The sequence below is a fragment of the Onychostruthus taczanowskii genome, unplaced genomic scaffold, assembly GCF_017590055.1.
Source record: "Onychostruthus taczanowskii isolate IOZ18803 unplaced genomic scaffold, ASM1759005v1 scaffold18, whole genome shotgun sequence".
Classification (NCBI taxonomy): Eukaryota; Metazoa; Chordata; class Aves; order Passeriformes; family Passeridae; genus Onychostruthus; species Onychostruthus taczanowskii.
In genome coordinates this window covers 12,870,794-12,897,985 of record NW_024499017.1, presented here as the reverse complement: position 1 = coordinate 12,897,985, position 27,192 = coordinate 12,870,794, and the positions used below count along the sequence as shown (strand labels likewise).

Here is a 27,192-nt window from a genome sequence, read left to right as displayed (position 1 = left end):
CCCTCCCCGAAGCCGTCGGGGGACCCCCCCATCCCTTCACTGCCAGGCTGCTCCCACACCCCGCGCTGGATTTGTTTCACAAGGATTTTTAAGAGGAAAAGGAAAAGGAAAGGAAAAGGAACGCTGCGGCCTTCCTGGCCAAGGACAACGTGGATTATTTGGGATTCTTGCCTCGCCGGAGCGGCACGGAGGACGGAAGTGCAATACGGGAAGTCCGAGCTCCGAGCGGAGGCAGCAGTGCTGTGCGCCAATGTGAATGTAAATAGTGTCTGCAGAGGTCCAAAAATGAATCTTAATGATAATAATAATACTAATGCTAGTGATAATAATAAGAGACGTTTGCCAAATAAAGGATGAGGAGGAAGCGTGGAGCCGTGGCGCTGCCCGGAGCGAGGCCTGGCATCGAGAGGAGCTGTAGGTTTTCCGCATTTGCAAAACCCATCCTGTGTGTTTTCCGTAGGGGAGGAAGAGGAGGGAAGGAAGGGCTCGGGGCCGCGGGGTTGTGCTGCCGGTCACGGGGCTGGGCTGGGCCACAGCCGAGCTTGGGACACACCAAGGGGGGTGTCACGGGCCTTGTGCCACTGTCACCCGGCCCTGCTGGGCGTTCTGTGCACCCCAAGGCCTTGGTGCATCACCTTGGATGAGTTCTGCGCACCCTAAGACCCTGGGGGGGTTCCTGTGCACCCCGAGGTCTCGCTGAATCCTCCCAGGGTTCCTCTTCCGAGGTTTCTCTGCACCCCAAGACCTTGGGGCATCCTCCTGGGAAGGTTCTGTGCACCCCAAGGTCTCGGTGCATCCCCCCAGGGCTTTCCTGTGCACCCCAAGGTCTTGGCCCGACCCCGGGGATGTTTCTGTGCCCCCCAAGACCTCGGTGCACCCCTGGGTGGTTTCTGTGCCCCCCCCCCCCAACTCTGGGAGCATCACTGGGTTCCCCTCCCGTGACTGTTCACTTTATTTATGGTGTGACATATGTAATATTGTCTATTTTTCTTACGTTTCCTGAGAAGAGGTAATATATAAGAGTATTGCAGATGCCCCTGCCCGCCCGGCTGCCCGGCCCGTCCCCGCCGTGTCCCCGCCGTGTCCCCGCTGTCCCCGCTCCTGCCGGGGCTCTGCCTCTCTACCTCCACCTCGCCGGGAAACCGGGGGCCAGAGCCCTTCCCCAGGGCCTGCTCTCCTTTCCACTCCGCTCCCTGCTGGTTTGCTTTTTTGTTTTGGAATTTATTATGATTTTTTTTCTTTAATTTTAATTTTAATTAAGAATAAAACTACCCTACAGAACCTTGCATTGAAACCAAAAGCCGAGGGAGGGCACGGCGGTGACGGGCGGCCAAACCAGAACGACAGCTTTAAATGTCAGATTTCCCAAAAAAAAAAAATAATTTGTGCTGCGGGGAGGACGGAGCGGCAGCGGGGCTGCGGTGATGCTCCGGGCGCTTCCCGGGGGGTTTGTCCCCAAATGGTGGCGCTGGGGGGCAGGGGACGTGTGGTGCCACGCGCTGTGCCCCTCTGGTGGCACCTGGGAGGTGGCAGCGGATGAGCAGCGCGGTGCTGGCACAGCCTGGCCGGGGGCAGCCTGGGGACACGGGGTGCCACATCGGGCCCCCGCGGCTGCTCGCGGCTCCCGCCACGGCTGGGGCAGGGGGACGGGGTTGGGGACACGGGGACAGCGTGTCCCAGTGCCCGTGCCCGCGGGGAGGCAGAGCCCAGGGCGCTGGGTGCGGGTGTGGCACCAGGCTGGGGAGGTGGCAGGAGGGACGTGGCTCTCTGGTCCCCTCTCCAGCCCCTTCCTCACGTTCCCAACCCAAAATCCCAGCTGAAACCAAAGTTCCACGTCCTGGCGAGGCTGGAGCGGGGGTCCCACACCAGCCTGGCTTTTGCTCCATCACTGCCAGAGCCCCCCGAACTCCCCTGCAGCATCTCCTCCTCCTCTTCCTCCTCCTCCTCCTCCTCCGGGGGCTGCTGGGGTCCCCCTCTGCATCCCAGTGGGTCTGAGGCAGGGGACAAGATGCCGCTGTGTTCCCAGGCACTGTGATGGGGTGTCCCCGCTGCGGTGGCAGCCCCGGGGGCTCCGCCGGTGTCACCGAACGCCACGGCCCCGGGAGGGAGGTGGTGCCGGTGTCCCTCCGCGGCAGCACCGCTTCCCCTCTCCCCTGCGGGACCGAGCCCTGCCCTCGCTGCCCTGCCAGCCCTGCCACGGGGACCTGAGGGGCTGCAAAGCAGAGCCCCCCGCCAGGGCCAGGCGTGGGCTGTGGGGCCAGCCCAGAGAGATGATGTGGTAGGACTTCCCTTCGGCATGCTGTCCCCCCTTTGCTGTTCCCCGCTTTCTCTAAGTGTACTGTATGTTTGACCTGTGAAAGATGTAAACTTTATGATTCAGGTTATGTCTGTTCTTAACTCTGTATCTGTGTAATAAAGACAATTTAATATCAACCAGAGGCTCCGTAGCCTGGGTGCCCTCATCCCCCGCTCCTGGCAGTGCTTTGCACCCTGTGCCCCCACTCCTGGCTCGGGGGGTTCATTGCACCCCCGGGGCCGCTCACTCAGAGGAGGGGTGTCCATGGAGGGGTAGCTCAGGTGTGTCCTCGGGGCACTCAGAGGGATGTGTCCCACCTGTTGTCGCAGCTGCACCCTTGGGGTGCCCCCCTGCCGCCCCTGCGCTGCCAGCTGGCGGCAGCCCCCGCCCCATCAGCGGGCTCCTGGCGCCGGGAGGGGCGGGGAGCCCTGCCCACACCAATCCGCCCCAGCTGAACGGCGCTGCCGGGTCTCGAACCCGCGGCCCCGCGGCCGCCTTCGCCGCATCCCCCCCCTCCCTCTTCCGCGTCACGCCGGCGGGGGCGGGGCCTCGGCGCGCGCCCCGCCCTGATTGGCCGCTGACGTGTGAAAAGTGGCGCGCGGGCGCGAGCCCCGCTCGTGGTGGCGGGAGAGCCGCACGTGGTCGCCGCTCGCGCGGGCCGCGCGCAGCATGTTCGGGGGCCGGGCCAGGTGCGTGCGGGGCTCGGGGCCGCGGGGCCTCGGCACGGACACGGCCGGACACCGGCTGGGCACCGCCCGGCACGGCTGGTCTCTGCCAGGGCACGGCTGGTCACCGCCGGACACCGCCCGGACACTGCCCGGCACGGCTGGTCATCGCCCGGGCACCGCCCGGCACGGCTGGTCTCTGCCAGGGCACGGTTGGCCACCGCCGGACACCGCCCGGACACCGCCCGGCACGGCTGGCCAACGCCCGGGCACCGCTCGGCACGGTGCCGCGGCTCCCCGGGCTGCAGCCGGTGCGGCTCTCCGCTGCCCGGTGGCGAGCTCGCTCTCCTGGGTGGAGGGCGTGTCCCCTCCGTGCGCCCCTCGGGGCTTGGCAGGGTGCGGCTCTCCCTCGGCTGGGGAGGCAGAGCTCCCGGCTGCTCCCTCTCTGCCGCCCGTGTGCCCTTGGGGGGTTTTCCACCTTCCAGGTCCCCTCTGCAGCCCCCCTGAGCTGGGAATGGGCTCAGAGAGCTTTTGGCTGCACTTGGCAGCCCTGGGGCTTTGCTGCACAGAGAACCAGCTGCTTTAATGTCACCTCTTCGTCATTCTGCTGGAAAAGCCCTGCCAGCCTTTGCCTGGCGGAGGCTGTGCTCTAGCTGGTACGTTAAATGGCTGTTGGTTCAATGCCCTTTTGCCCCTTGTCCCGCCCAGTCCTCTGTTCCTGGACACTTCGGAGATCTGGTGGCAGGACCCACCGTCCCTGCAAGCGGAGGCAGCTCCCTGGGACGTGACAGAGGTGGCAGCCGTGTGCAAGGCAGCAGATGAGGGCTCCGATCCGAGTCCCCAGGAGGGGAACAGCACCGAGGAGCAGGCTGTTCAGGACCCGGTGAGTGCCTGCCTGGATGGATGGGGAGCCAGTTTTCCTTGGTGCCCAAGGGAAATGGGAACCTTTTTACACCTGGGGTGTCCCTGCTCCGAGTGCTGCTCGTGCAATTCTTGGTTTGGGATTCAGGAGCTGGAGGCCATCAAAGCCAAACTGCGGGAAATAGAGCAGGAGGATGAGAGGCTGAAGGAGTTGCAGCTAGAAGCTGAGAATCACCTGTCCATGAGCTCTGAAGCAGGTATGGGGTGTCCCTGGGTGCTTTTGTCCCTCCCCAGGGACACCTCTGGGGCACAGGGTGACAACTGGAGCCAGAGTATTTGGCTGTGCCTCTCTGGGCACCTGGGACTGGACACATAAGGTGGGTGAGGGGGGTTCCAGGCCTGCTGTGGTGCTAATGCACATGCTGGCAGCTCTAACCTCCTACCTCTGTGGGCCCAGATGTAGTAAATTAGTTTAATTGCATTTAATTCAATCAAGTAATTGAGCTTAGTACCAACAGCCCCGGTAGTGGAGTCACTGTGAAAAGAAAAGGGGCAAGGGGATGGAGGAGACGACAGCAATGTGAGGTTTTGGTTACACCTGGGTGTCACCAGGGAGCTCAGAGGTGGCTGTGCTGGGGGCAGACAGATGTCCCTCTGTCCATGACAAACCCCTCCTCTCCACAGCTCTCTTCCCACTGACAACCAAGGAGAAGATGGAGGCTGACCAGCGTTCCATCTACGTGGGCAATGTAAGTGGGAGCCCTCCCACTGCCCTGTGCCCAGCTGGGTGTGTGCCCCAAATCCCTGCCGTGGATCTGCCCCCCACCAAAGCCTGGCTCTTCCCATCCCAGGTGTTTCTCCTCTGCCCATCCCAGCCTGGGAATGTCCTCATTATCTGCCACTTGCAGCTCACCTGTTGCAGGTGTCAGCTCCCCAAAACCTCCCTGGAAGCTGTGGGTTGTGTGGTGGTGTTTGTTCCTCCAAAACAGGGCAGGTTGTCTGTTGGATTTGTGTTCAGGTGGGAGCACTCAGCTGGGAGGGTCCCCTGACCCTCAGGGGGGTGACTGGGGCCAGCTGGGCCCTTTGCCTCCCCTGCTGGGGTGTGGACTGATGTCTTGGGAGGCTGGTCTGGAACAGAGACCAGACAGAGCTAAATGGACACAATAGGTATTTACTGGAAGGCATTAAAAGGACACACCTTGGGCAGCACAAGAGCCTGGCCAGGGCTATAGCCAGGTTGAATCCAAGATTCATCCCAATCACAAGTTTTTACACTTTTGTAAGTTTTGGTTCATCTACATATTGGGTTCAATTGTCCAATTACAGCTCCAGGTCATGAAGTCTCAGCCCCCTGGCTTGCCCCCTTCCCTTCACTGTTGTTTGTGGTTTTTGGGAAAGGTTGTCCTTGATTCTCCAGCTGGGAAGGGATTGTTTTGTCCAACTACCCTGTGAAGAAAACCTACTAACAGCTCATAGGGAGTTTCAGAGTTACAGCCAGGCAGCAGAGAACATGAGAAATAGAAAAGCTGAACCCCAAGGCATCAGATGCCACAGCCATGAGCTGAGGGCCGGGGCTGTCCTTGCAGGTGGATTACGGGGGCACAGCAGAAGAGCTGGAGTCTCACTTCAACAGCTGCGGGCAGATCAACCGCGTCACCATCCTCTGTGACAAGTTCTCGGGCCACCCCAAAGGGTCAGTGCTGCGTGCAGGGAGGGCTGGGGGGGTCTGCGGGGTGTTCCTGGGGCTCTGCTCACGCCGTTCCCCACAGCTATGCCTACATCGAGTTCGAGGAGCAGAGCTCCGTGAAGGCTGCGGTGGAGCTGGACGAGAGCGTCTTCAGGGGCCGGGTCATCAAGGTGAGAGCTGGGGGGAGCCCCTGGGGGGGCTGCTCCCCCCATTCCCGGCCCTGCCTGCCTGGGGCTGGGCCAAACCCCAGCTCCAGCAGCTTCTCCCCACCCCGCAGGTGCTGCCCAAGAGGACCAACATGCCGGGCATCAGCAGCACGGACCGCGGGGGCTACCGGGGCTGCTGCCATGCCCGGGGGGGGCTGGGTCGCTGGGGGGGCCCCTACGGGCAGCAGCCCCGGCTGCGAGGGAGGGCCTACAGGTGAGTCTGGCTTTGGGGGGTCCTCAGGTGTGCAGCGGGGCGGGGTTCCCTGCTGCCCTGCCTGGGCTGCGCCCCTCCTGCCCTGGCACGGCTGGGAGCGTGGAGGAGGGCTCTGGCGGGAAGGAATATCTGCAGAGTTGGAGTTGTCACCTCATCCCTGCAGGAATTTGGGGAGGGGTGGGTGGGCATTGCAGTCCCAGCCTGATTGTGGAGCTCCCCTGGTTCTGGGGTGGCTGTGCACAGGGGGATCCCAGCCCTGGGAAGGGTGAGGGAGCAGGGAGCTGTGCCCCTGTGCTTCAGGATGTTGGTTTTGTTCTGTGCACAGGGGTGGCTGTGCACAGGGGGATCCCAGCCCTGGGAAGGGTGAGGGAGCAGGGAGCTGTGCCCCTGTGCTTCAGGATGTTGGTTTTGTTCTGTGCACAGGGGGATCCCAGCCCTGGGAAGGGTGAGGGAGCAGGGAGCTGTGCCCCTGTGCTTCAGGATGTTGGTTTTGTTCTGTGTAGGGGTCGGGCAAGGCTGCTGCCTTGGTATTTTCCATACTAGAAGAGGTTGGACTGCCTGGTGATGCCAATGGGACTGAAACAAGAGATGGGATTGGAGAGATTTAAAAATATGCCTGCCCAAGCCAAAAAACAGATTAATTTTAAAAATGCCATCTGCCTGGCCGTGAGGATTATTGGTGAGCCCTGTGCTGGGCTGCAGGAGGGAAGATGGGATCTGCTCCACCCTGCCAGCACCCAGGAGAGCTCATCCCACCTCAGCTCTGCCCGGGGGGCTGTGTTTGCACAGAGAACAGGCTCATTCCAGAGAACACTGTCCTGGCAATGGAAGAGCTCTCCCAGACCATCAAGTCTCCTCCTTATCCCACGGGAAAGGGCTGTCCTGGAGGGTTTGGCTCCTTCCTTGCTGCATGCCCTCCATGCCACTGCTTGGCCATGAACCTCCTCAGCTCTTCCTACAGCAGCTGGATGCTCAGCCTTCTCTTCTTCTAAGATCCTAAAGACTGTTTCCTTTCCCAAATCAATGAAGAAAGTTTTGGGTTGCAGCTCCAGATCTGATTGCTGGGGAGCTTTCCCTTCATCAGCCCTGTGGATGTGACCTTCCTCCTGGGAAGCCTGATGTGGTTTGGGTGTGGTTTTTATGTCACTGTTTGTACACCCAGGACAGGGAAAAAGCATCTGTTATTTCTCTGGGAGCATCTGTATTTCTGTGGTAGTTAAGCAAGACCTGGGTGCCACAAAACCCTTCCTCTTTTTTTATTTTGGCTGTCAGCAAACCCCTCTTCCCTCCCTCCTGCTTTTATTCCAATCTCCAGGGGTCAAAGGGTGCTGGCAACTCCTCACTTTATTTCTTGCAGTAGCAGCATTACAAAATCACCTTCCCTGGTGCAGATTTGGTCTGGTCTCCCTCTTTATTCCCATCACCATTCCTGCTCTGGAGTCACATCTGGGGATGGTGTGGGCCCTGCAGGAGGCTCAGGACCAAAGAGCACCACAGGAGCTGGGTACCAGGGAAGGCTCCTGGCTCTTCCCTTTCCTGCTGAATTTGTGTTTGTGCAGCCCTGTGTTTTTAAAGCAAAAGCTTTGTGTTAGAATGGGCAGGCTGGGAACCCCAGCAGACAGCATTCCTGGGAGAAGTTCTGCATGGAAATGGGTTTTATTATGTAATTCTCCCACTAATCTTTCAGGATCCTTGGTTAGGATTCCCCTAACCCAGATGCAGCAGATGCAACTGACTCCTAAAGCAGCTTTTCACAGCTCAGGGGCATTGCCAGGCTAAAAATCCCACTGATTTTTTTTCCCCCTTTAAGATCTCTAGATTTTTTTAAAAGCTTGGGGCCTTAACTCTTCATGTTGTGTTGATATTGTCCTCGGAGCTGCTGAGACTGACCTTGATTTGAGCTACCCTTAGGCTTAGACTATAAACCAGCTTTTTTCTAGGGCTTCTGTTTGATAGGATTATAAATTTTTGAGGCTTATTTTTAAATAAAAAACTACTTTGGGGTGTTTGGACTCTCTAGTGGAAGAGGCAACACTGAGCTGCCATCTCTGTGAGTGAACACAGCCTAATTTTTTAGATGAAAACGTTTGTGGATAACAGTGCACAGCTGTGCCTTGTGGAGATGGTGGGAGAGGCTTGAGCCTCCATGATATTCCAGGTGGTTGCTGATAAAATGTACTTAAGTTCTGTTTGAGAAAGTATTTGTAACTGTTACTTATTTTTAAAATAAATGATCCTGCTGTGTGAAAGTTCAAGTGCCGTTCTGGCTTTCTCCAGGCTCCTGGGATCCCCTGGGGCTGGGCAGATCTGTTATTTTTAGCTGCTTTCTGTGGTTTTTAACTGGTGAGGTGCTTGACAGCAGAGCTGTGTGTGCCTGCTCCTGCCTGCATCTCCTCTGCTGAACCAGGAGTGATGGAGCTGGGATGCTTTTCAGTGCAATTTGTGCTTTATTCCAGATAAATACCTGCTACTGATTTGGGAGTCTGTAATTAGAGCAGCAGGGAGCTGCAGGGGAGGGGATGCTAATGGAGATGAATTTGGGATGAGCCAGGCAGCTGTGCAGTCCTGATGGCTTCATCCCTGCATGGATGGGGTGGGTTTATTGCAGCTGCTCTACCTGGGCTGGGAGTCACTGTGCAGAGTGGAAACAGCAGCCTGAGTCACCCAGAAATCAGCCCAGGCAGGGAAGCTCCCAGAAAGGTTTGGGTTGGAAGGGCCCGTGGAGCTCCTCTTGTTGCAGGGGGCTTGGAGCAGCCTGGGACAGTACAAGATGTCCCTTCCCACCCAAACCATGCCACAATTCTGTGAGCAGTGGTTTGTGTTTGCTCCAGTACAAATCCAGGCAAACCTTGCAGGCAGCAGGTTTATTTTACACAGAACAAATTTAAATTATTACACAGAATGGAATATTTACAGCACTGCAGGCATGCTCCTGCACACAGGGAATGTTTCCCAGGGGGGTGGGAAGGGGTTCAGCACACCTGCATCATCATGGAGTTCACCATAGTATCAAAAGCCCTGGAGAGGGAAATAAGCACAGATTATTAAAGGAAGCAGCTCATTCTGCACAGCTTTTGTAACAAAACCACTTTCTCACCCTGCCTCTGCCTGGCTTTCCCTAAGCTGGACTTGGGGTTTTCCTCTTTACAGCTCAGGCTGTTGAGGGATTAATGACTTAATTAAGCTGAGGTAAGGACAGGTCTTTTCCTGGCTGCTGCTCTGGGTCTGCAAAGTTGTTCTTGCCTAGGCCATAGAAACTCCCAATTTATGAAAATTCCCTGTGAGGTTGCAGTGGGAATGGGGGACACTGACCCTCACAGGTGAGGAATTCCATGTGCTGAATGTTTGTCCCTACCAGGATAAACCCTGGACCAAGGGCACTTGTTCACTCTTTAACCTGTTCTACTTACTACAATTATTAAATCTGCAAAAGACCTGTAGGACCATCAATCCAACTGTTGTTACCTCTATTTTCAGGTAATTTTTTCTCCCCAAAAAAATAAAATTCTTGGCTTAATGTTTGTAACCCCAGCTCTGAGGTAGCAGTGAGAGTTCAGCAGAACTTTTTATGACCCCCTCAGTTTTTCAGGAGTAGGAATGAAACCCCAAACCAACATCACTGTTCTCAATAAGGCTCTTAGAGCACACACATCTGAGCTGGCCAACCACAGGTTGGTCCTGTTCCACCAGAGGTGCCCTGAAAATGCCAGGAAGGTGCCAAAGATCCACTCACCTGGAATGGATCCTGTCCCCAGGGTTATAGAAGGGGTTACACATGATGTCTGTGTAGGAATTGTGCAGCTTTCGGAACATCTGCAAGGGAGGGGAGGTGAATTCATCAATTTTGTTTCTCAGCACGTCCTGGGGAGCTGCAAGGAGCAGCCCCAGCAGGGAGGCTCTGCTGTGGTGCACTCACACTGCGGATCTCGTTGTCCCTCAGGGCTGTGTTGGACGAATCCACCACCATGACAAACTTCACCTTGGAGTTGGTCACGTAGCCATACCTGGGCAGGGGTTAAGGACCTGCCTCAGCCACAAACCAGGGGTTAAGGACCTGCCTCCCACACAGCAGGCCTGGCACAGCCACAAACCAGCCTGGAACATGCCCAGAGGGACAAACTGACAGGAAACATGAGGGACCCTCCTGATGAGGGGCAGACACAGAGCTGTTCTCTCTGTGACAGGGACAGCACCCAGGGAATGGCTGGAGCTGTGCCAGGGCAGGTTTAGGGTGGGTATCAGGGAAAGGTTCTTCCCCCAGAGGGTGCTGGCACGGCCCCAGAGCTGCCAGAGCTCCAGGAGAGGTTGGACAATGCTCCCAGGGATGCTCAGGGTGGGCTTGGAGTGGGTGATCCCTTCCAGCTCAGGATATTCTGTGATTGAACTAAACCCACAACGGGCTGGCCCAAGGCTTGACAAAGATACACCTTGTAGTCTTCAGTGGGGTAGAGGAGCCCCAGGTACAGCTCCCTCTGGTCCACCAGGGCTTTGCCCATGGCTGAGATCTTCTCATCCACCACGTCCAGGGAGGTGTGCACCGTGTAGTGGAACTTGAGCTCGTTCTCCGTGGGGACACTCCGGATGTACAGGGGGTAATTCTGGGAGCAGAGCAAGTCACACTGCCTGCCATCTGCTGCTGCCACAGCTGGTTAACCCTTTATGTTCCCAGCACAGCCCCTCCCCACGCTGCAGCACCTCTGGAGCACAGCTGTGCCCAAGGCAGGAGGAGCATTGGCACAGGCAGTGCACAAGGCTCGGGTCTCTGTGCTCTCCAGTCCCAGCAGAGCCTGTGCCTGTCTGTCCCAAGGAAATCCCTTCTCTCCCAGCAGCAGGGCAGCCCGGAGCACCTCGCACTGTGCCTGTGCTGGCTGCCCCAGCCCTGCTCCCACCCAGCCCATTTCCCCCCAGAGGCTGCCCCGGCTCTGCTCTGTTCTGCTTCTCTCACCCCCATGCAGACCCCACAACCTGAGATCTGCCCATTCCCCTCTCCCACAGCCCACAGCCCTGCTCAGACCCAACACTCAGAGCACCTCTCCCCTCACCCTTCCCCAGACTCCACTGACCCCTGTTCCCCTCAACCCCACAATCTGAGGCCCAGCCCCTCTCCCCTCACCCTTCCCCAGACTCCACTGATCTCCTGTCCCTCACAACCCGAGGCCTCTGCTCCCTGTTCAGACCTCACTGCTCCACCCGGCCCCACTCAGGCCGCCATGACGCCAGCTGGACCCGCTGTCCCCCTGGGCCCGCACACCGTGTCCCGCTGTCCCCCTGGGCCCTCACACCGTGTCCCGCTGTCCCCCTGGCCCCTCACACCGTGTCCCGCTGTCCCCCTGGGCCCTCACACCGTGTCCCGCTGTCCCCTCACCTCCTTGGCGATCACGGCGATGCACACCGCCATCTTGGCCCCGCCCCGCCGGGTCACGTGCGGCGCGCGGGCCGCGGTCACGTGTCGCGCGGCCCGGTTGCCATGGCGAGCGCGGCGCTGGGGCCGCGGGGCCTGCGCTGGGCCCTGGGCCCGCTGGGGCTCTGCTGGGCCCTGGGCCCCGCCGCCGCCACCAACATCGTCCTGCTGCTCATGGACGACGTGAGTGGGGCACCGCGGCGGCGGGGGCGGTGTCGCGCCGCGGGGGGGTGACATGGAGGGACGGGGTGTGCGGGGCCCGGAGCGCTGTGCGGCTGAGGGGGCACCGGGAGCCGGGCAGCCCCGGCTGGGGAAGGGCAGGCTGACAGGGATGCCATCAATCCGTGCAATGTTTCCGTGGTGTCCCAGGACGGTGCCAGACCGTTCCCAGTGGTGTCCAGCCGCAGGAAGAGCAGCAGTGGCCGTGAACCAAGCCACGAGAAGTTCCCTCTCAACGTCTGTGGCCAGGGAGGGTGGCAGAGCCCTGGCACGGCTGCCCAGGGGTGTGGGGTCTCCTGTCTGGAGCCATCCCAACCCCAGCTGGACGTGTCCCTGTGTCACCTGCCCCAGGTGTCCCTGCCTCAGGCTGGATGATCTCCAGAGCTCCCTCCCTACCCTGGTGATTGTTGGTCACAAGGATGGGCTTGGTGACCTCCTGAAAAACTAAACAAGAGGAAAAGTAATTCTGCTCATTATGGCTCTCATAGAGCCACAGATTTTTCTTAAGAAAAATCAAGAACTTGGGGGTGAATCCTTTTTAATCCCTCATCCCAGTGCCAGGGGGAACTATTTCATTGCTCCTTAGCTCAGAAACCATCTCTGCAAGGATTTTCTTTTCCAAGCTGGTGGCAGCAGATGGTTCCCTGAGGATCTGGATGCATCCATGGCTCAGCTGACACACACCTTTCCTTTCCCAAGGCACAGCAGGATCCCCAGCACCTGTGGTGCCTAATGGCTCATTGAGCTGCTCCCTTCCAGAACCTTCTGCCTGCAGCTGAGCTTTTCCCAAGAATGGTTTTCAGCAGTGGGCACAGACACCCTGTTGGGAATGTTGTGGTTCTCCTGGCGTGTGGCCCCTGGGGATCAGGAGGGAGAGCAGGGTGAAGCCACAGTCCTGCAGATAAGCACAGGCACTGGTGGTGCCTCTGGCAGATTCCTCTGGCTTTTAAAACGCTTCCTTGCTTTTGCAGCAGTGCTGCTTTGGAGTTGAGGCCTTCTCCTTGTGTTTGCAGTCCTGCAGAGGGACAGAGGCAGGGGCTGAGGTGGAATGCTGGCCTCCAGCACAGACAGCAGGGCTCAGACATGGCAGCTGCACAACCCCGAGTAAACCACGTGTAACTTCCTCTTCCTCCTTGCTCTGGGTGTGCCTCGGGCCTCTGAGTAACTGGGCTTCTTGCAAGTGCTTTACTCCCTGCTAGTAAGTCATTTAATCCTGTGTGTGCCTCAGTTTCCCACCCACCAGGGGAAAGTGCGAGTTCCCTGCTCCACAGGGCTGGCAGAGATCATTCCTGTCACATTTGTGAGGAGATGAGCACTGTAAAACTTCATAAATTAAGGGGTACGGTGAAAGTGTTCTGTGGGCCCAAAAATGTGGTTGTGGAAAGGGACTTTGACATCTTCTGGTGTGTTCCTTTTACAGATGGGCTGGGGGGATTTGGGAGCTTTCGGAGAGCCTTCTAAGGAAACCCCCAACCTGGACCAGATGGCTGCAGAAGGGATGCTTTTCCTGGATTTTTATACTGCCAGCCCCCTCTGCTCTCCCTGTGAGTACACTGCAGTTGGATCCACGTAAGCATGAGAAACATCTCCCTCTGAGGAATTTGGGGTGTTTGCCAGCCTCTGACATGGGCTGACAACCACACCAGTGCTGCCCTCAGGCCAGAGACTGGCTTTGCTGCTTTGATCTTGCTTTTTGTCCCTTTCTATGGGGACCTCCTGAAAAACTAAACAAGAGGAAAAGTAATTCTGCTCATTATGGCTCTCATAGAGCCACAGATTTTTCTTAAGAAAAATCAAGAACTTGGGGGTGAATCCTTTTTAATCCCTCATCCCAGTGCCAGGGGGAACTATTTCATTGCTCCTTAGCTCAGAAACCATCTCTGCAAGGATTTTCTTTTCCAAGCTGGTGGCAGCAGATGGTTCCCTGAGGATCTGGATGCATCCATGGCTCAGCTGACACACACCTTTCCTTTCCCAAGGCACAGCAGGATCCCCAGCACCTGTGGTGCCTAATGGCTCATTGAGCTGCTCCCTTCCAGAACCTTCTGCCTGCAGCTGAGCTTTTCCCAGGAATGGTTCCCAGGGCACAGACACCCTGTTGGGAATGTTGTGGTTCTCCTGGCGTGTGGCCCCTGGGGATCAGGAGGGAGAGCAGGGTGAAGCCACAGTCCTGCAGATAAGCACAGGGACTGGTGGTGCCTCTGGCAGATTCCTCTGGCTTTTAAAACGCTTCCTTGCTTTTGCAGCAGTGCTGCTTTGGAGTTGAGGCCTTCTCCTTGTGTTTGCAGTCCTGCAGAGGGACAGAGGCAGGGGCTGAGGTGGAATGCTGGCCTCCAGCACAGACAGCAGGGCTCAGACATGGCAGCTGCACAACCCCGAGTAAACCACGTGTAACTTCCTCTTCCTCCTTGCTCTGGGTGTGCCTCGGGCCTCTGAGTAACTGGGCTTCTTGCAAGTGCTTTACTCCCTGCTAGTAAGTCATTTAATCCTGTGTGTGCCTCAGTTTCCCACCCACCAGGGGAAAGTGCGAGTTCCCTGCTCCACAGGGCTGGCAGAGATCATTCCTGTCACATTTGTGAGGAGATGAGCACTGTAAAACTTCATAAATTAAGGGGTACGGTGAAAGTGTTCTGTGGGCCCAAAAATGTGGTTGTGGAAAGGGACTTTGACATCTTCTGGTGTGTTCCTTTTACAGATGGGCTGGGGGGATTTGGGAGCTTTCGGAGAGCCTTCTAAGGAAACCCCCAACCTGGACCAGATGGCTGCAGAAGGGATGCTTTTCCTGGATTTTTATACTGCCAGCCCCCTCTGCTCTCCCTGTGAGTACACTGCAGTTGGATCCACGTAAGCATGAGAAACATCTCCCTCTGAGGAATTTGGGGTGTTTGCCAGCCTCTGACATGGGCTGACAACCACACCAGTGCTGCCCTCAGGCCAGAGACTGGCTTTGCTGCTTTGATCTTGCTTTTTGTCCCTTTCTATTTCTGTTTGGATTGGAAACCCGACAGTTTTCAGTTTGTACAAAGCACTGCTCCAGTGATCAGTGCAGCTAAAGGATTTTTGCACCATTCCAGTTCAGTATTCCAGCCCCAGTCATTGCATTTTTTTCATCTTTCTCATTTTGGGTTAAACAAAGCAGGATCTGATCTGTTGCTGGACATATTTGGTCTGATTCTGTTGGCTCTGGTGGGACTTTCATGCAAGGAAAGGCAGCAGTTTGTGTCCTGCTTTTGACCCTGGTGTCTTACAAGACTCCTGGGACAGGGACAAGAGATAAAAAGAACGTTTGGGTCTGGGAGAGGCAGATATTTTTCTCCTTGTTGTTTTTTCTGTGAGGTGGTTTCTTTCTTTTTTTTTTTTTTTTTTTCTTTCTTTTTCCCCTCAAACCTGATTAGCTGCCAAGAACTGAAGCAAAAAATGAAGAACAGGGGCTTTTTATTTGGGCTCTTATTTAGGATAGCACTTGCCAGTGTGTTGATGATGTCCTTGCTCAGAAAAGGCATTTAAAACATGCTGAAATCCTGCTAAGCCAGTGGTGGCACTGCATATGCTTGAAGTTAAACATCTGTTTAAATATTCCCTGCAGTCAGGACTTGACTTTTATTGGCAAAGCTGGACAGCTCTTTCTTTGTATTTCATGATTTTTGTTCAGTCAAGCTCAAAAGCTTAGCCTTGAGCATCTAATCAGTTTCTGCTAGGATTTCCTCTTAAATACATAATAAATACACATATAACTGAGCTGTAAGGGTTGCTCCATTGACTATTCAAAGGAATGACTCTACAGTGTGGCTAATTTAATAAAGGGGCCAAATTTCAGCTGGAATAACTCAAATGATGCATCAGAGCTGATTCTCTCCATGGCTCATGGGAGAGTGTGAGTGATTTAGTGGCTGGCTGCGACAAGAGGACACTGACACACTCCAGTCAGTGTGCAGGCCTCATCCTCCTACAATAACCTGAATATTAAGCAGAGGATGGCTATAAAGAAATGTTTGTGTTGTTTGCAGCAAGGGCAGCACTGCTGACAGGCCGGCTCCCGGTCAGGAATGGCTTTTACACCACCAATGGACACGCCAGGAACGGTAGGAGCCTCATTCCCTCCCTCCCTTCCTCTCCTGATTTCCCTCTGTGCCTTGTAGGAAGTTTCTCTTTGGACAAAGGGGATCTTCCCCATGGATGTTCCAGAGTGCCACCAAACCTTGTTAAGTGTTGGTAATAAGTGTGAATTTTATTGCTTCCTCCTCATCAAGCAGGAAACCTCCTCAAATTAAGAGGATAAACCGGGCTGCTTGATCCATTTGTTTCTGCTGGCTGAGAAATGTTTCCTCTGGGCAGGGGAATTGGGGTCTGGTGTAGGAAAATCAGGTGGGGATGTAAAACCCACAGGGGAGAGCTGGCTGCTGACTGGTTTATTCAGCAGGCAGATTTCCATGCAGTTTTAGAGCAGGTTTCCATCCCTCATGCCTCTGGTGGGAAGATCCCTGGGTTGATTTGGGTCCCAGAGTGACAAATGCCACGTGCTGGGACATGGCTGGGCAGGAAGCAGCAGCCTGGGGTTGACTCCCTGAGCACAGTCACACCTGGCAGCCTCAGGGGCTGAGGGACACTCTTCATTTCTTTCAGCATCACAGAATGAATTAGGTTGGAAAAGACCTGTGGGACCATCAAGTCCAACCTGTAATAAATCAGATCAGCCCTTGCAGTCTGAGCACCTTTGTTGGTTATTTGAGTTAGGAAAAGGCTGCCATTTTAGAAAACACAAAGCAAATTTACAGCATAAAGACCTTCCCTGAAGCACCTGATTTTCTATGACAACTCCCTCTCAAGGGTCTCACCTCCACTCTGGGGGTGGCAGCTCCCTTTTATTTGCCCTCCTGCACAAGTGTGTGGAAATCTCCCTTTGGTCTCTCTGGATCAGTTCATTCTCTCCATCCCATGGGAGGGCTTCCAAGGAAGGGCACTGCTGGGACTCCAAACGAGTCTATTTCTGATCCAGTACATGAGCTGTTTGCTGTAAGGTTTTAGAGAGTCAGAAAGGTGTTTTTGATTTGTTTCCCACAGCATACACACCACAGGACATAGTAGGAGGAATCCCAGATTCTGAATTACTGCTTCCAGAGCTTCTGAAGAAAGCTGGTTACACCAATAAGATCATTGGCAAATGGTAAATTTATTTGGAGATCTCTTGCTTTGAGATTTCACTGTGTGTGTGTGTTGGGAAGGAGCAGCAATAAAACCAGAATTACAGGAAAAAAACCCCTGTTTTGAAAGCCAAATGTCCAGCTTTGGAAAGTGTGATGGATCTTCCCTCTGCTGGGATCAATTCCTGAGTGTTCCCATTGCAAGTACTTACACATGTCTTCATACAAAGAGTTGATGAGGTTTTATGTGTGTATTTGTATTTATAACCTCCTCAACTCTGGCCTTTTATCCACACCTCTCACCACTTATTTAATCAGAAAACACCAGGATGTTCTGTTGGAATTTGCCTTGAGCACCTACATGGTTTTTATCTCTGACCCTTGCTGTATGTTGGGTTTTTATTAATGAACTGAATTCCTGTGGAAAGTAACAGGAGTTTCTTTATCAGTTTCATTAATAAGTTAGAGAAGGGTGAGTTTGAATCGTGCTTGGATTCACCTGCTGGAAATGGGAAGAAAGCAAAGCACCTTAAGATAGTGAATTATTTATCAGCACAAATCCAGGCAGGAGAGTGGCCCTGAGGGATCAGCTCAGTGGGCTGGGTGCAATCAGCTGCAGTTCAGTGCTAATAAATGGAAATTCATACACCAAGGGAAAAGGAATAAACAAGGCAAATGCAGATTGGTGCCAATTCCTTGGAAAAAAGGCAAATCTGGAAGGACCTGCAGCTATTAGCAGGAATAGGGCTAAGTAGGAATGTGCAGGGCATTACTGTGCATCCAAAAACTTCTCCTGGACAGGGCTGGGAGGGATACCTGCTCCCTGGAAAGGTGTGAAGAAATGCAGGGTAAAACTGGAGTCTCATCCTGGCCTCACAGAGGTTTGCCAGCAGAAAATTGTCTTATTGTTTCATCATCCCTTCTAAAATCTCTTCAGGGTGTCCTGTGACAGTAAATTCCCTGGTTTAATTATAAGTTTGCAAGTCAAGTATTTTCCATGACCGGTGTGGAATTTGTTGTGTTTCATTAAATCTCATTTTTTTTTGTGCTGTGAGATTCAGAGTCTGCTGTGGATCTCAGTCACTGATTAATGTCTCTGTAAGTTCTTTTAGGGCTTTTGTAGACTAAGATGTTTTTCCATCTCCCCTGTTGTAACTTTGTGTTCCCACATCTACAAAAGGGGAAAGGGTGGAATCCTGCAGGTCAGACCTGCAGTGGCAGTTACATCACCAAGGTGTAACCATAGCTGAAATGAGGATTATTTCTGTAATAACTCACTTTGGAACAGCTCAGAGTAACTCCAAGGATCATTTTGCTCTGGGGAATGCATTTTATGCCCTTTATGCTCAGAAAGTGCAGAGGGGGATGGCACAAAATGGACAGGGGGCAGATCCAGGCTCGTGAGGGGAAGATGGAGTGGTTAAATAAACATTGACCTACCAAGATCCATCTTTAGAGACCAAGAGCATGGGAATTCTCTGTTTTCAAGGTGCTATAAATGTAGGAAATGTGGAATTTGCAGTACAAAACCTGGAGATTAGAAAGGAGCTTCATCTGGAAGTTAATGATGGAGCATTTTCAAGCTGCACAGTAGAGAGGAGCTGTCATCAGGAGTAGCTAAATGTGTTTTATGTCCACATGTGCACACAAAAACCTCATTTCATTTCCATTCAGGTCTTTTTGTACCATTTTGGCAGCATGAATGCTCTATAAAGGGGATGAGGATGGAATGGTGCATTTCATGAGCTCTGCCTTGTGTTTTTACAGCTCAGTGGGATAAAAGGGACTTGTCATAGATCAGAATCCTTAAGTGAAACATTATGTGCATCTCTGCAGTGGTTTGGGGGAGTGTAGTCCATCAGTGCTGATCATCAGACAGCATGGGAGAAGACACCAGTGGAAGGAAAAAATGGAAAACAGTGATTGGAGAGTAAATAAAGTGGAATATAAGTGAGCACTGGGGTGAGTCTGCATGGCTGTGCTTGCAACAAGTGTGAGAGAGCTCAAGACACTGCTCTGGAGTCATTTATGTGATTGAAATGCTTTGAGTTTTGATTTCTGAGGCAGAGACTGTGTTCTTGCATGCTGTTCTGATGAGCTGAGGTGTGGCTTCTGTGCAGTGCAGTTTTAACTGTGACCTGCTGTTTTTGTTGGCAGGCACCTGGGGCACCGGCCCCAGTTCCACCCCCTGAAGCACGGCTTTGATGAGTGGTTTGGGTCCCCAAACTGCCACTTTGGGCCCTACAACAGCACAGAGCGCCCCAACATCCCCATCTACAGGGACTGGGAGATGGTTGGCAGGTAACCCAGCTCCTGGCCTGGCTTCTCTGGGCTCTCCCTGCTGCCTTTACACACTGCATGGGCTTTAGGGGTCCTTCCAAGCCAGACCATTCTGGGATCCCCTGGTTCTGTGGTTAATAAAGGTGCAACACCATGACCAACCTGCAAGTGGCATGTGCATGGTGCAGGGATGTGGAGCTGCCCTCCCAGAGCTGTTTGCTCATCCCTGGCACCCTAAAGGCTTCCACTCTTGGAAGCTGCTCCCATTCTGTACTGAAAGACCTCTTTGTTCCTTCTCTTCCTGTTTGGAATAACATTTTGTGTGTTTGCATAGCTCCATTCCCTGCTCCCAGTCTGCAGCCTGGGCCCTTCTTGTCCATTCACTTTTCACTCTGGTGTTGTCCCATTTCACTGCTGTACCTCCCCTGAGCACTTCCCCAGGCCCTTCTCTTCTTTACTGCTGGCTGAAGATCCCTCTAAAATAATGTTTCCAAAGCAGCCCAAGTTCTGCTTCCAGCATTTCTCTGTCTCACTGGAAGTTGTTGTTTACTTCTGAGATTTTATTCACATTTCAACCAGCTCTTTATGAATCACCATGAGATTTTAAAGCATTTTGCCCCCTACAGCAAAAGGCCAGTCCCTCAGGTTTGTCCAAAACTTGAAGTCATTAATTTGCATCAAGCTGTGTCACCACTTTCTCCCATAAGAGCAATTATGGTGACATATTTTTAATGTCTGAAGAGAGTTTGCTGAGTGTTAACTGTGACTTGTTTGTCACCTCCTTACAAAGGGGAAAAATCCATAAAAGGGAAAAAATCCTTTTCCTGATGTTTATTCCTTAGGATTGATTTTTCCCCTCTCTGATTCCTTTTATCTTAAGATACTATGAAGACTTCAAAATTGATCTAAAGACAGGTGAAGCCAACTTGACTCAGCTCTACCTGCAGGTACTATTTTAGTGCTGGCTTCTAAGCCAAGATGACTTTCTGCTTTTTTTTTTGGAGAAATTTTGACGGCAGAGGATAAATTAATTTTATTGTTGTTTACAGGAAGCTCTGGATTTTATTAGCAAGCAGCAGGCCAGCCAGCAGCCATTCTTTTTATACTGGGCAATTGATGCTACCCACGCTCCTGTCTATGCCTCCAAACAGTTCCTGGGCACGAGTCAGAGAGGGCTGTAAGTTCTGCTTTTTGGGGTTGTTTTAATGAATTCCTCCTGCAGCTGGAACAGCCAACCTGAGCAGTGGCTGGTGGATCCAAGGCATGGATCACTCCTCAAGTGTGTGTGTGCTGAAATGCATTATCTGCTTGGATTGTTCTTTCATCATTTGGCTTTAATGTGAAGTGAAGCTCACGTGGCCCCAGGGGGAGGAGGGGGGCTCTAAGCTCCTTTGCCAGTTGTGTGAGGAGTGAAATGCTGTCTGTGGCACAGATGATTTTTTAGTAGGCTTTTGTGTGATCGGTGCCTGTTTTAAAAGCCTATAAATGGGACCAGCAAATAGAAAAGCACTCCTAAAAATGCAGTTTGGAGGAGGCAAAGAGCTCTGTAGACACTGGGAGTGTTGCTTCAAAGAGTTTCTAACCATAAGGAAAGCCATATTATTACCTCCCAGTCTGTGGCAAGGTGGGTTTGCCTCTGTTTGTGAATTTTATGGCTGAATTCCTCTGTCCAAGAGCAGCTCACACCTGAGCAAACCCTGACCCTCAACACCCATGGGGGGCTGCTCTCTGCAGGCCAGAGACACAAAAGTTTGCAGTGGCAGCAGAAAACCTGATGCATGAGAAGGGTTTCTGCAGCACAGGTACAAATGAAATCCACTGAACACATTGTGCTGACCCTTTTTTTTTGCTGCTTTGAGTGTTTTTCATCTCTTTTTGCCTCAGGTATGGGGACGCTGTGCGGGAAATCGACGACAGCGTTGGGAAAATCCTGAAGCACCTCCAGCAGCTGGGCATCAGTGAGAACACCTTTGTGTTTTTCACCTCTGATAACGGGGCTGCTCTCATTTCAGCTCCCAAGCAAGGTGAGGCTCGGCTGAACAAACCTGGCCTTGGGAAATCTAGGCTTAAATCCCTCTCTCTGAGCAGAAAAAAAGCCCTGTGTGTGGGGTCTGTGTTGTGAGGTAGGAGAAGCCTCAAAAGACAGAATATTTATGTTTGGAATAATTTATGTTCTGGTCACTGTTGGAGGAGGTGTCCTTGGCCAAATGGAATTTTTCCTGCCCCAGTGTTGCTGTTACCTGTGTGTATTTGCACTGTCAGGGAGGGAATATTCTGTAATTTATTAAGAACCAGGCTCAGTAACTTAGCAGGGTGTTTACTCTCCATCTGCCAAATGCATATTTCAGCCTTCTGAGCAATTAGAGAGACTTCAAGAGTCCCTCATTCTTTCGCTCTCATGAAAAATATCAAGAAGAGAAACGATTTTTGTTAGCTAACAAATTTTCTTTTGTTTAAGTGATGGTTTCTCTGAAACAAATCACTGCAAATTGATTTTAGAACCTGCTCTCTTCCCTTTGGAGCCAGGCTTGGCTTGTGGTTATTGAACCACAGAGCAGGGAGTAACCTGAGTTCTGATTTCAGCTCAGCCACTGGCTTTGACTGTGTGTGACCTGGAATCAGTTATGAGAGCTCCCTGATTGTTCCTTGGCCAGCTGAGCTCCAGGGCTGGGTTAAAACTCCAGATATTCCTGCAAAGCCTTGGCCATTTCTGAGTGACCATTCAGGGAATGCAAGATTATTTTTCTCTCTCTTACACCTTCATCTGATATTGTTCTGGTACTATAAAGTTTTGAATAATTATGAAAAAATGCTATTTCTGCCTGAAAGTGTCAGATTTCCTTTGGTTACAGACAGCAGTTAACACCCTTAGAGGAAAGGAGAGCACCAGTGAGGTATTTCCTGTTTGTTTGGGTTTTGTTTTTAATTTGGTTGTTGATAGCAAGGTGTGTTTAACTGTCACTTTCTCCTTGTGCTGAAAAGACACTCCTAAAATTTCATCACAAATGGATATTGAAAAAAACCCCACAAACAAACACAACAAGGAGATAATGACAAAAACCCAACTCTGGCCGTGTCGTTTGAAGAAGCATCCATGCAGAAACGAGAATTCATTTCAAACCAGCCTGGGGGACAGTGTCCTCTTGAAATGCTGGTGTTTTGTGGGGTTTAAGGCTTCTTTTCTGTCCCTAGGAGGAAGCAATGGGCCTTTCCTGTGTGGCAAACAAACCACCTTCGAGGGTGGCATGAGGGAGCCGGCCATCGCCTGGTGGCCCGGCCACGTCCCTGCAGGAGGGGTGAGTCTGTGCCTTGGGCAGTTCTGAGCAGCCTGGGGGGGCTGCAGGGAGTGGAGAGCTCCTTGCTGGGCTCGGGGGTCTCTGCTTCACACTTTCACCGTGCCCCAAGTCCCGGTGTTTGTGTGAATAAGGAGCTGCTGCTGCCCCAGACAACTGTGCCATTTTAATGCAAATTTCCATGTAGAGGGTCTGTGCTCAACTTCGCTGTGAGCACCCAGGCTCTGCTCTTGTCTTCCTGCTCTTTTTAAACCCTCTGCTCTTTTGGACCTTGATATTTCTCATGTGTTTGAACAAACTGGAGTATAAAGAGCAGGAATTTGTTCCCCACACTCTCCGTGCCCTGAGGTACGGAGTGGTTTGACCCTCACATCTCTCACTTTGGTGCTTGATGAAAGTTCCACTCAGGGAGGTTTAGACACCACATGATTGCTCTGTGCTGCCTGTGCACAAATGCAGATATGATGACTTCAGAATAACCCCCCAGTGGCACTGCCAGCCCCCCTTGTCCCAGCTCTCATTACAGAAGGATGCAATCAGTCCTGCTGCAGATCCCAGGGACAGCACAGCCCCCTCCCCCTGGTGAGCATCCCTGAGCCCTGCAGAAAGTGATCCTTCATTAGCTGGGCACCGTGCTCCAGCCTGCAAACCGGTCATAAATAAAACATTTGTGGAAGTTGCATTCCATTGGGGTGGTTTAATTGAGGCAGGCTAATGATAATTTATCATTTACATTTAGGAGGGACCATGAGGCAGCTCAGATCTGCAGCTGAGGGCAGGAGGGCGGTTTGGTTTCATTATTTTTCGAGAGTTCACCAAACCTACCAAGGATGGTTTATTATTTTTCTAATTTGAAATGAAAACAGTCGTTTTGTTTAAATTTAAACATTTCCATAAAGCCTTTGCAAGCCAAGTACAACAGCCCTGGGCTAGCAAAGGAGAACATGAAACTGCAGCTGAGTGTTTTGTTTGCTGGGTCCAAACTAAATAATGTGCTAAAAGTAAACATGCATTATAAATGGGGACGAGAAAATGCCCAAATTTAAAAATTCTTTCCATTGTAGTAACTCTGAGGATAATTAAGAACAGAAGGAGAGAGAAATCCTTGTGCCTGCTTCTTTTCTGCCTGGCTGGGACCCCTCTCCCAGGTAGATTTTGGGAGCTGCTGCTTGAATTCCTGGGAAGAAGCATTGCTGTGCAGAGCTGTGTGTGCAGGGTGGGCTGGGCAGCTGAGCTGTGCCTGGAGCTCCCAGATTTTGGGATGCACCCAAAATCCCTCCTCCACCATGCCAGTGTCAGCCTTAAGCACGTGCTCACCTTCAAATCCTCCTTATCTGCTGCTCAGGAACTGTGATAGAAACTCACCTGTGTTTTCTGCTTGTGTTCTTGCCTTCGAGGCTCCAGCACTGCTCCCTCAGCAGCCCTGACCACAGGTGAGAGACTTGTGTCCACCACTACATTTTTGGCTTTTTTTTCTGAACCTTGCTGTAGCTTCACAATCCTCTGGAGGAGTTTTAACTGCTCAGCCCCAGTCCTGTGCACTCCAAGTAGCTGTAAAACGTGGGAAAGCTGTTTCAAAGTCTCTCCTTGCTCCTACTTTTCAAGAGTTGAAGGAAGCAAAGGCTTGGGAGATCTGAACTTCAGCACAAAGCTGAAGGGTCAAGTCCTCCTGTGCTGGGTTTGCTCCCAGAGCACTGGTTGTTCCTTTCCATGTGAGGAGCAAGGCAAGGGCCAGGAGCTGTTTCAGGTGGAACAACTTCAGCCAGAAAAGGAGAGTTTGTGTCTCTGGCCAGTGAAATCCAGTTATTGTGTGGAAAGCTCTGTCTGCTGATGGGAATGCTCCAGGGAGACCTCACTGCAGCCTGGCAGTGCCTTGGGAAAAAGAGGGAAAGGGAGTTTTTATATGGGCAGATAGTGCCAGGACAAAGGGGAATGGCCTCCCACTGCCAGAGGGCAGGGATAGATGGGATATTAACTTTTTATATGGGCATATAGTGCCAGGACAAAGGGGAATGGCTTCCACTGCCAGAGGGCAGGGATGGAGGGGATATTGGGAAGGAATTCCTGGCTGTGAGGGTGGGCAGGCCCTGGCCCAGGTGCCCAGAGCAGCTGTGGCTGCCCCTGGATCCCTGGCAGTGCCCAAGGCCAGGCTGGACAGGACTTGGAGCAGCCTGGGATGGTGGAAGGTGTCCCTGCCATGGCAGGGGTGGCCCTGGATGAGCTCTCAGGTCCCTTCCAACCCAAACCATTCCATGATTCCACCTGGCAGTTTATTAATAATTTTATTGATCCATAAGGCTGGGGGGGTTGTTTTTATTAAAGAGCACATTGCTGTGCTGGAATACAGCAGCAGCTCGATCTAAACGTAAGGAGTGAGGGACAGGGTGGGAGCACCTGCCAGGCTCTCCGTGGAGCTGGGGATAATTGGTGCAGTTGGCTGGTTTGCAGGTTTTTGGAGGGGAAAGATGCCTCAGGAGTGTGTGTTGCTCTTGGCATCAACACTCAGTGAGTTCTGCTCCCCACCAGGAATATTTATTCCCACACAAACAGCCTGGCTGCGCTTCCCTCCTCAGCTCCGTTTTCCAGGTGAATTCACAACAAATCAGCGTTTCAACATTCCCCACATCACATCTGCCTTCTGGAAGGATCCAACTGGAAAAAAAAAAAATCATATTCTATTGGTATTTGAATCCTCCTCCTCTCTCCCCTCACCCTCCTCCCCTTCCTCTCTCGTGCCTGCTTCCTGAAGGAGAAAAGAACATATCAACCCAAAGACAGCATTGCAACCTTTTCTTCCCTATCTCCCATGGGGCGCAAATTGAAATTGAATTAGACAGGGATATCAGGTCTGCTCGCTGTGATAACTGTAAAAGGATTTTATTTAAAAACACCCTGACATTTGTTCACCCAGTTTCAAATATTTAGCTTTCCTCCTTTCCATTCCTGGCGGGGGCGACTTTATTAATTGTCGCCTTTGATTCAGAGTTAAAGCTTGAAAGCACTGATAACAGCACTGGGGACTATTTCTTCCAGCGCCGTGGCCCACAGCAAAAGGATTTCATTTTCTTAAAGACGTTGTGTGGATACTGAGAGTTTATTAAAAAGAAGGGGGGGAAGGAGGGGGAAAAAAATCCGTCCTTACGTGCGTAATACCGGCTGTTCCTCACTGATACAGCAATATCTGATCTCCCTCCGTTTATATATTATTTATTTTCTCTGGGCTGTTGCCCTCTCTGGATTTTTCTTTTTCTTTTCTTAAAAAAAATGAAATAAATAAAAGGGAAAGGCAACTAGAATGAAAGAGCCCTGTTGACAGGAGAAAAATGGTAATTTTTTTATTTTTTTCTCTGAAAATACTTCAAAGTTTTATATAAACATTAACCTTTTTTTTTCCCCCCTTTTTCCTTCTTCAATGTGGTGCTGCAGAGCACAGATAAATCCAAGTGGCTGTGGCATGGGCATTTAATTTCCTTAAGAAGTTTTCTCTGCTTCACGGCAAAAATGTTGTCTGAGACCAGAAACGTAATTGGGTGATTAAAGAGAGTCATCTACATCTGCTGCTGGTTAATAAGGGCCAGGACAAGGGGAGAGTGCTGGCCCCCCAGGATTGTCCCCACGCTCTGGATAAATGAGGTGACATTAAAGGCACGAGCCCGGGGTCAGCAATTGCCTCTTATCAAAAGATTGAGGCGCTGGGACGGAGCCACAACAGGAAAAGTGATTTTTGGATTAGATGGAGAAATTGTGAGAGCTCTGATTACAAAAGGGCTCGGCCAGGGGCTGCCTCCTGGGCTGGGTGGGGGCAGCAGGAGGGGTTGGAGCTGCTCCTTCTGCAGCTCTGCAGGTGGGAATGAGCCCGGGGAGGAGCTCCTGAGGCTGGGAGCTGCTCATGGCTCAGCTTCAGCCCTGGGGACAGGGCTCAGAGGGACCTCAGCCATGTCCCTGTGCAGGGAGGGGACAGGACAGGGCTCAGAGGGACCTCGGCCATGTCCTTGTGCAGGGACAGGGCTCAGAGGGACCTCGGCCATGTCCTTGTGCAGGGAGGGGACGGGACAGGGCTCAGAGGGACTTTAGCCATGTCCCTGTGCAGGGAGGGGACAGGACAGCCCAGGCTCTGCTCCCAGCCATGGCACAGGAGGGATGGGCAGGGGCTGATCCCAGGGAGTTCCACCTGGACACGAGGCAGAGCTTTCCTCTGTGCCCAGAGCGGTGTGGAGCCTCCCTCAGGGGACATCCCTGAACTGCCTGGACACCATCCTGTGCCCTGTGCTCTGGGATGGCCCTGCTGGAGCTGGGAAGTGGGACTGGATGATTAAAATCATTTTAAGGAGAGGAAAAGGCTGCACTAAAATAAAGAATAAATGTTCTCCAAACCCCCATCCAAGCTAGCCTTGAGCACTTCCAGAGCTGGGGCGACCACAGCTTGTCTGGGAAACATCTCCCTTTGTGGCTGCCCCCACAGCCAGGCTGAGCAGGACCTTTCCCAGGCTGTGGCCATGGATAAATCCTGAACTCCGGGGCCCAGGACCTGTTGGTTGTGGTCAGCTGATCCAGCTGCTTTCCCAAGGATTTTCCACAGCCAGGTTCCCTCTTGTGCTTCAAGCTTTGCACTTTGTTTCCTCCCAAGGAATTGTGGCAGGATTCTTGCATGCGGCTTTAATAAGATGTGTTCCTGCCAACACCTCCTGATGAATGAAAGCCATTAAAAATTGAAATGACTGTAATCAAGTAATGTGATATTGTAATGTTAAACTCGTAATTAGGCCCCTGCATGTTGCTTTCTCCAGTTCTTTTTCTTTTTAATTTCTTAATTCTTCCTTTGTGTTCACTTTGTTCAGCCCAGCCTCTTAATACAAGGTTTACTATCCCTTTTTTCCCCCTTTATTTTTGAGCCAGCATCTCATAAAAATTAATTTATCGTGTCATCAT

General features: G+C 52.5%; 3 protein-coding genes across 12 annotated transcripts in view; 2 read left to right on the top strand and 1 right to left on the bottom strand.

Moving 5' to 3' along the window:
- Positions 1 to 295: 295 nt before the first annotated feature.
- On the top strand, positions 296 to 6,859 carry PABPN1L (PABPN1 like, cytoplasmic). Of its 5 annotated transcripts, XM_041400480.1 has the most exons (8): positions 296 to 414; positions 3,670 to 3,844; positions 3,971 to 4,079; positions 4,507 to 4,571; positions 5,409 to 5,515; positions 5,592 to 5,679; positions 5,787 to 5,929; positions 6,433 to 6,859. In XM_041400480.1, the coding sequence occupies exons 1-8, from the start codon at positions 296 to 298 to the stop codon at positions 6,470 to 6,472; spliced, it is 846 nt and encodes a 281-aa protein (XP_041256414.1). In that variant the 3' UTR covers positions 6,473 to 6,859. The 5 variants fall into 5 exon arrangements, with proteins under 5 accessions (XP_041256414.1, XP_041256413.1, XP_041256412.1 ...); XM_041400479.1 differs by having other exon boundaries at positions 3,670 to 4,079; XM_041400478.1 differs by having other exon boundaries at positions 3,670 to 4,079; positions 5,592 to 5,929.
- A 1,919-nt stretch (positions 6,860 to 8,778) lies between these two features.
- TRAPPC2L (trafficking protein particle complex subunit 2L) lies at positions 8,779 to 11,371 on the bottom strand. Its single transcript, XM_041400492.1, has 5 exons — positions 11,295 to 11,371; positions 10,355 to 10,527; positions 9,846 to 9,933; positions 9,663 to 9,742; positions 8,779 to 8,947 (listed from the first exon to the last, which is right to left on the bottom strand). The coding sequence occupies exons 1-5, from the start codon at positions 11,325 to 11,327 to the stop codon at positions 8,902 to 8,904; spliced, it is 420 nt and encodes a 139-aa protein (XP_041256426.1). The 5' UTR covers positions 11,328 to 11,371; the 3' UTR covers positions 8,779 to 8,901.
- GALNS (galactosamine (N-acetyl)-6-sulfatase) overlaps positions 11,324 to 27,192 on the top strand; it is a 50,535-nt gene continuing 34,666 nt past the window's right edge. Inside the window, exons 1-10 of one of the 6 annotated variants that reach the window (XR_005952369.1) lie at positions 13,923 to 14,022; positions 14,245 to 14,368; positions 15,557 to 15,631; positions 16,611 to 16,713; positions 18,527 to 18,652; positions 18,848 to 18,991; positions 19,851 to 19,917; positions 20,020 to 20,147; positions 20,855 to 20,994; positions 22,163 to 22,266. Coding sequence is in view for 2 of the 6 variants with exons in the window: in XM_041400490.1 (XP_041256424.1) it covers positions 11,397 to 11,513; positions 12,970 to 13,093; positions 15,557 to 15,631; positions 16,611 to 16,713; positions 18,848 to 18,991; positions 19,851 to 19,917; positions 20,020 to 20,147; positions 20,855 to 20,994; positions 22,163 to 22,266 (1,002 nt within the window). In the remaining 4 variants the exon portion in view is untranslated. Of the gene's footprint in view, positions 11,514 to 12,969; positions 13,094 to 13,922; positions 14,023 to 14,244; positions 14,369 to 15,556; positions 15,632 to 16,610; positions 16,714 to 18,457; positions 18,653 to 18,847; positions 18,992 to 19,850; positions 19,918 to 20,019; positions 20,148 to 20,854; positions 20,995 to 22,162; positions 22,267 to 27,192 lie in introns of those variants that run through there. The other 5 variants (XR_005952370.1, XR_005952368.1, XM_041400490.1 and 2 more) reach the window with 5 other exon arrangements.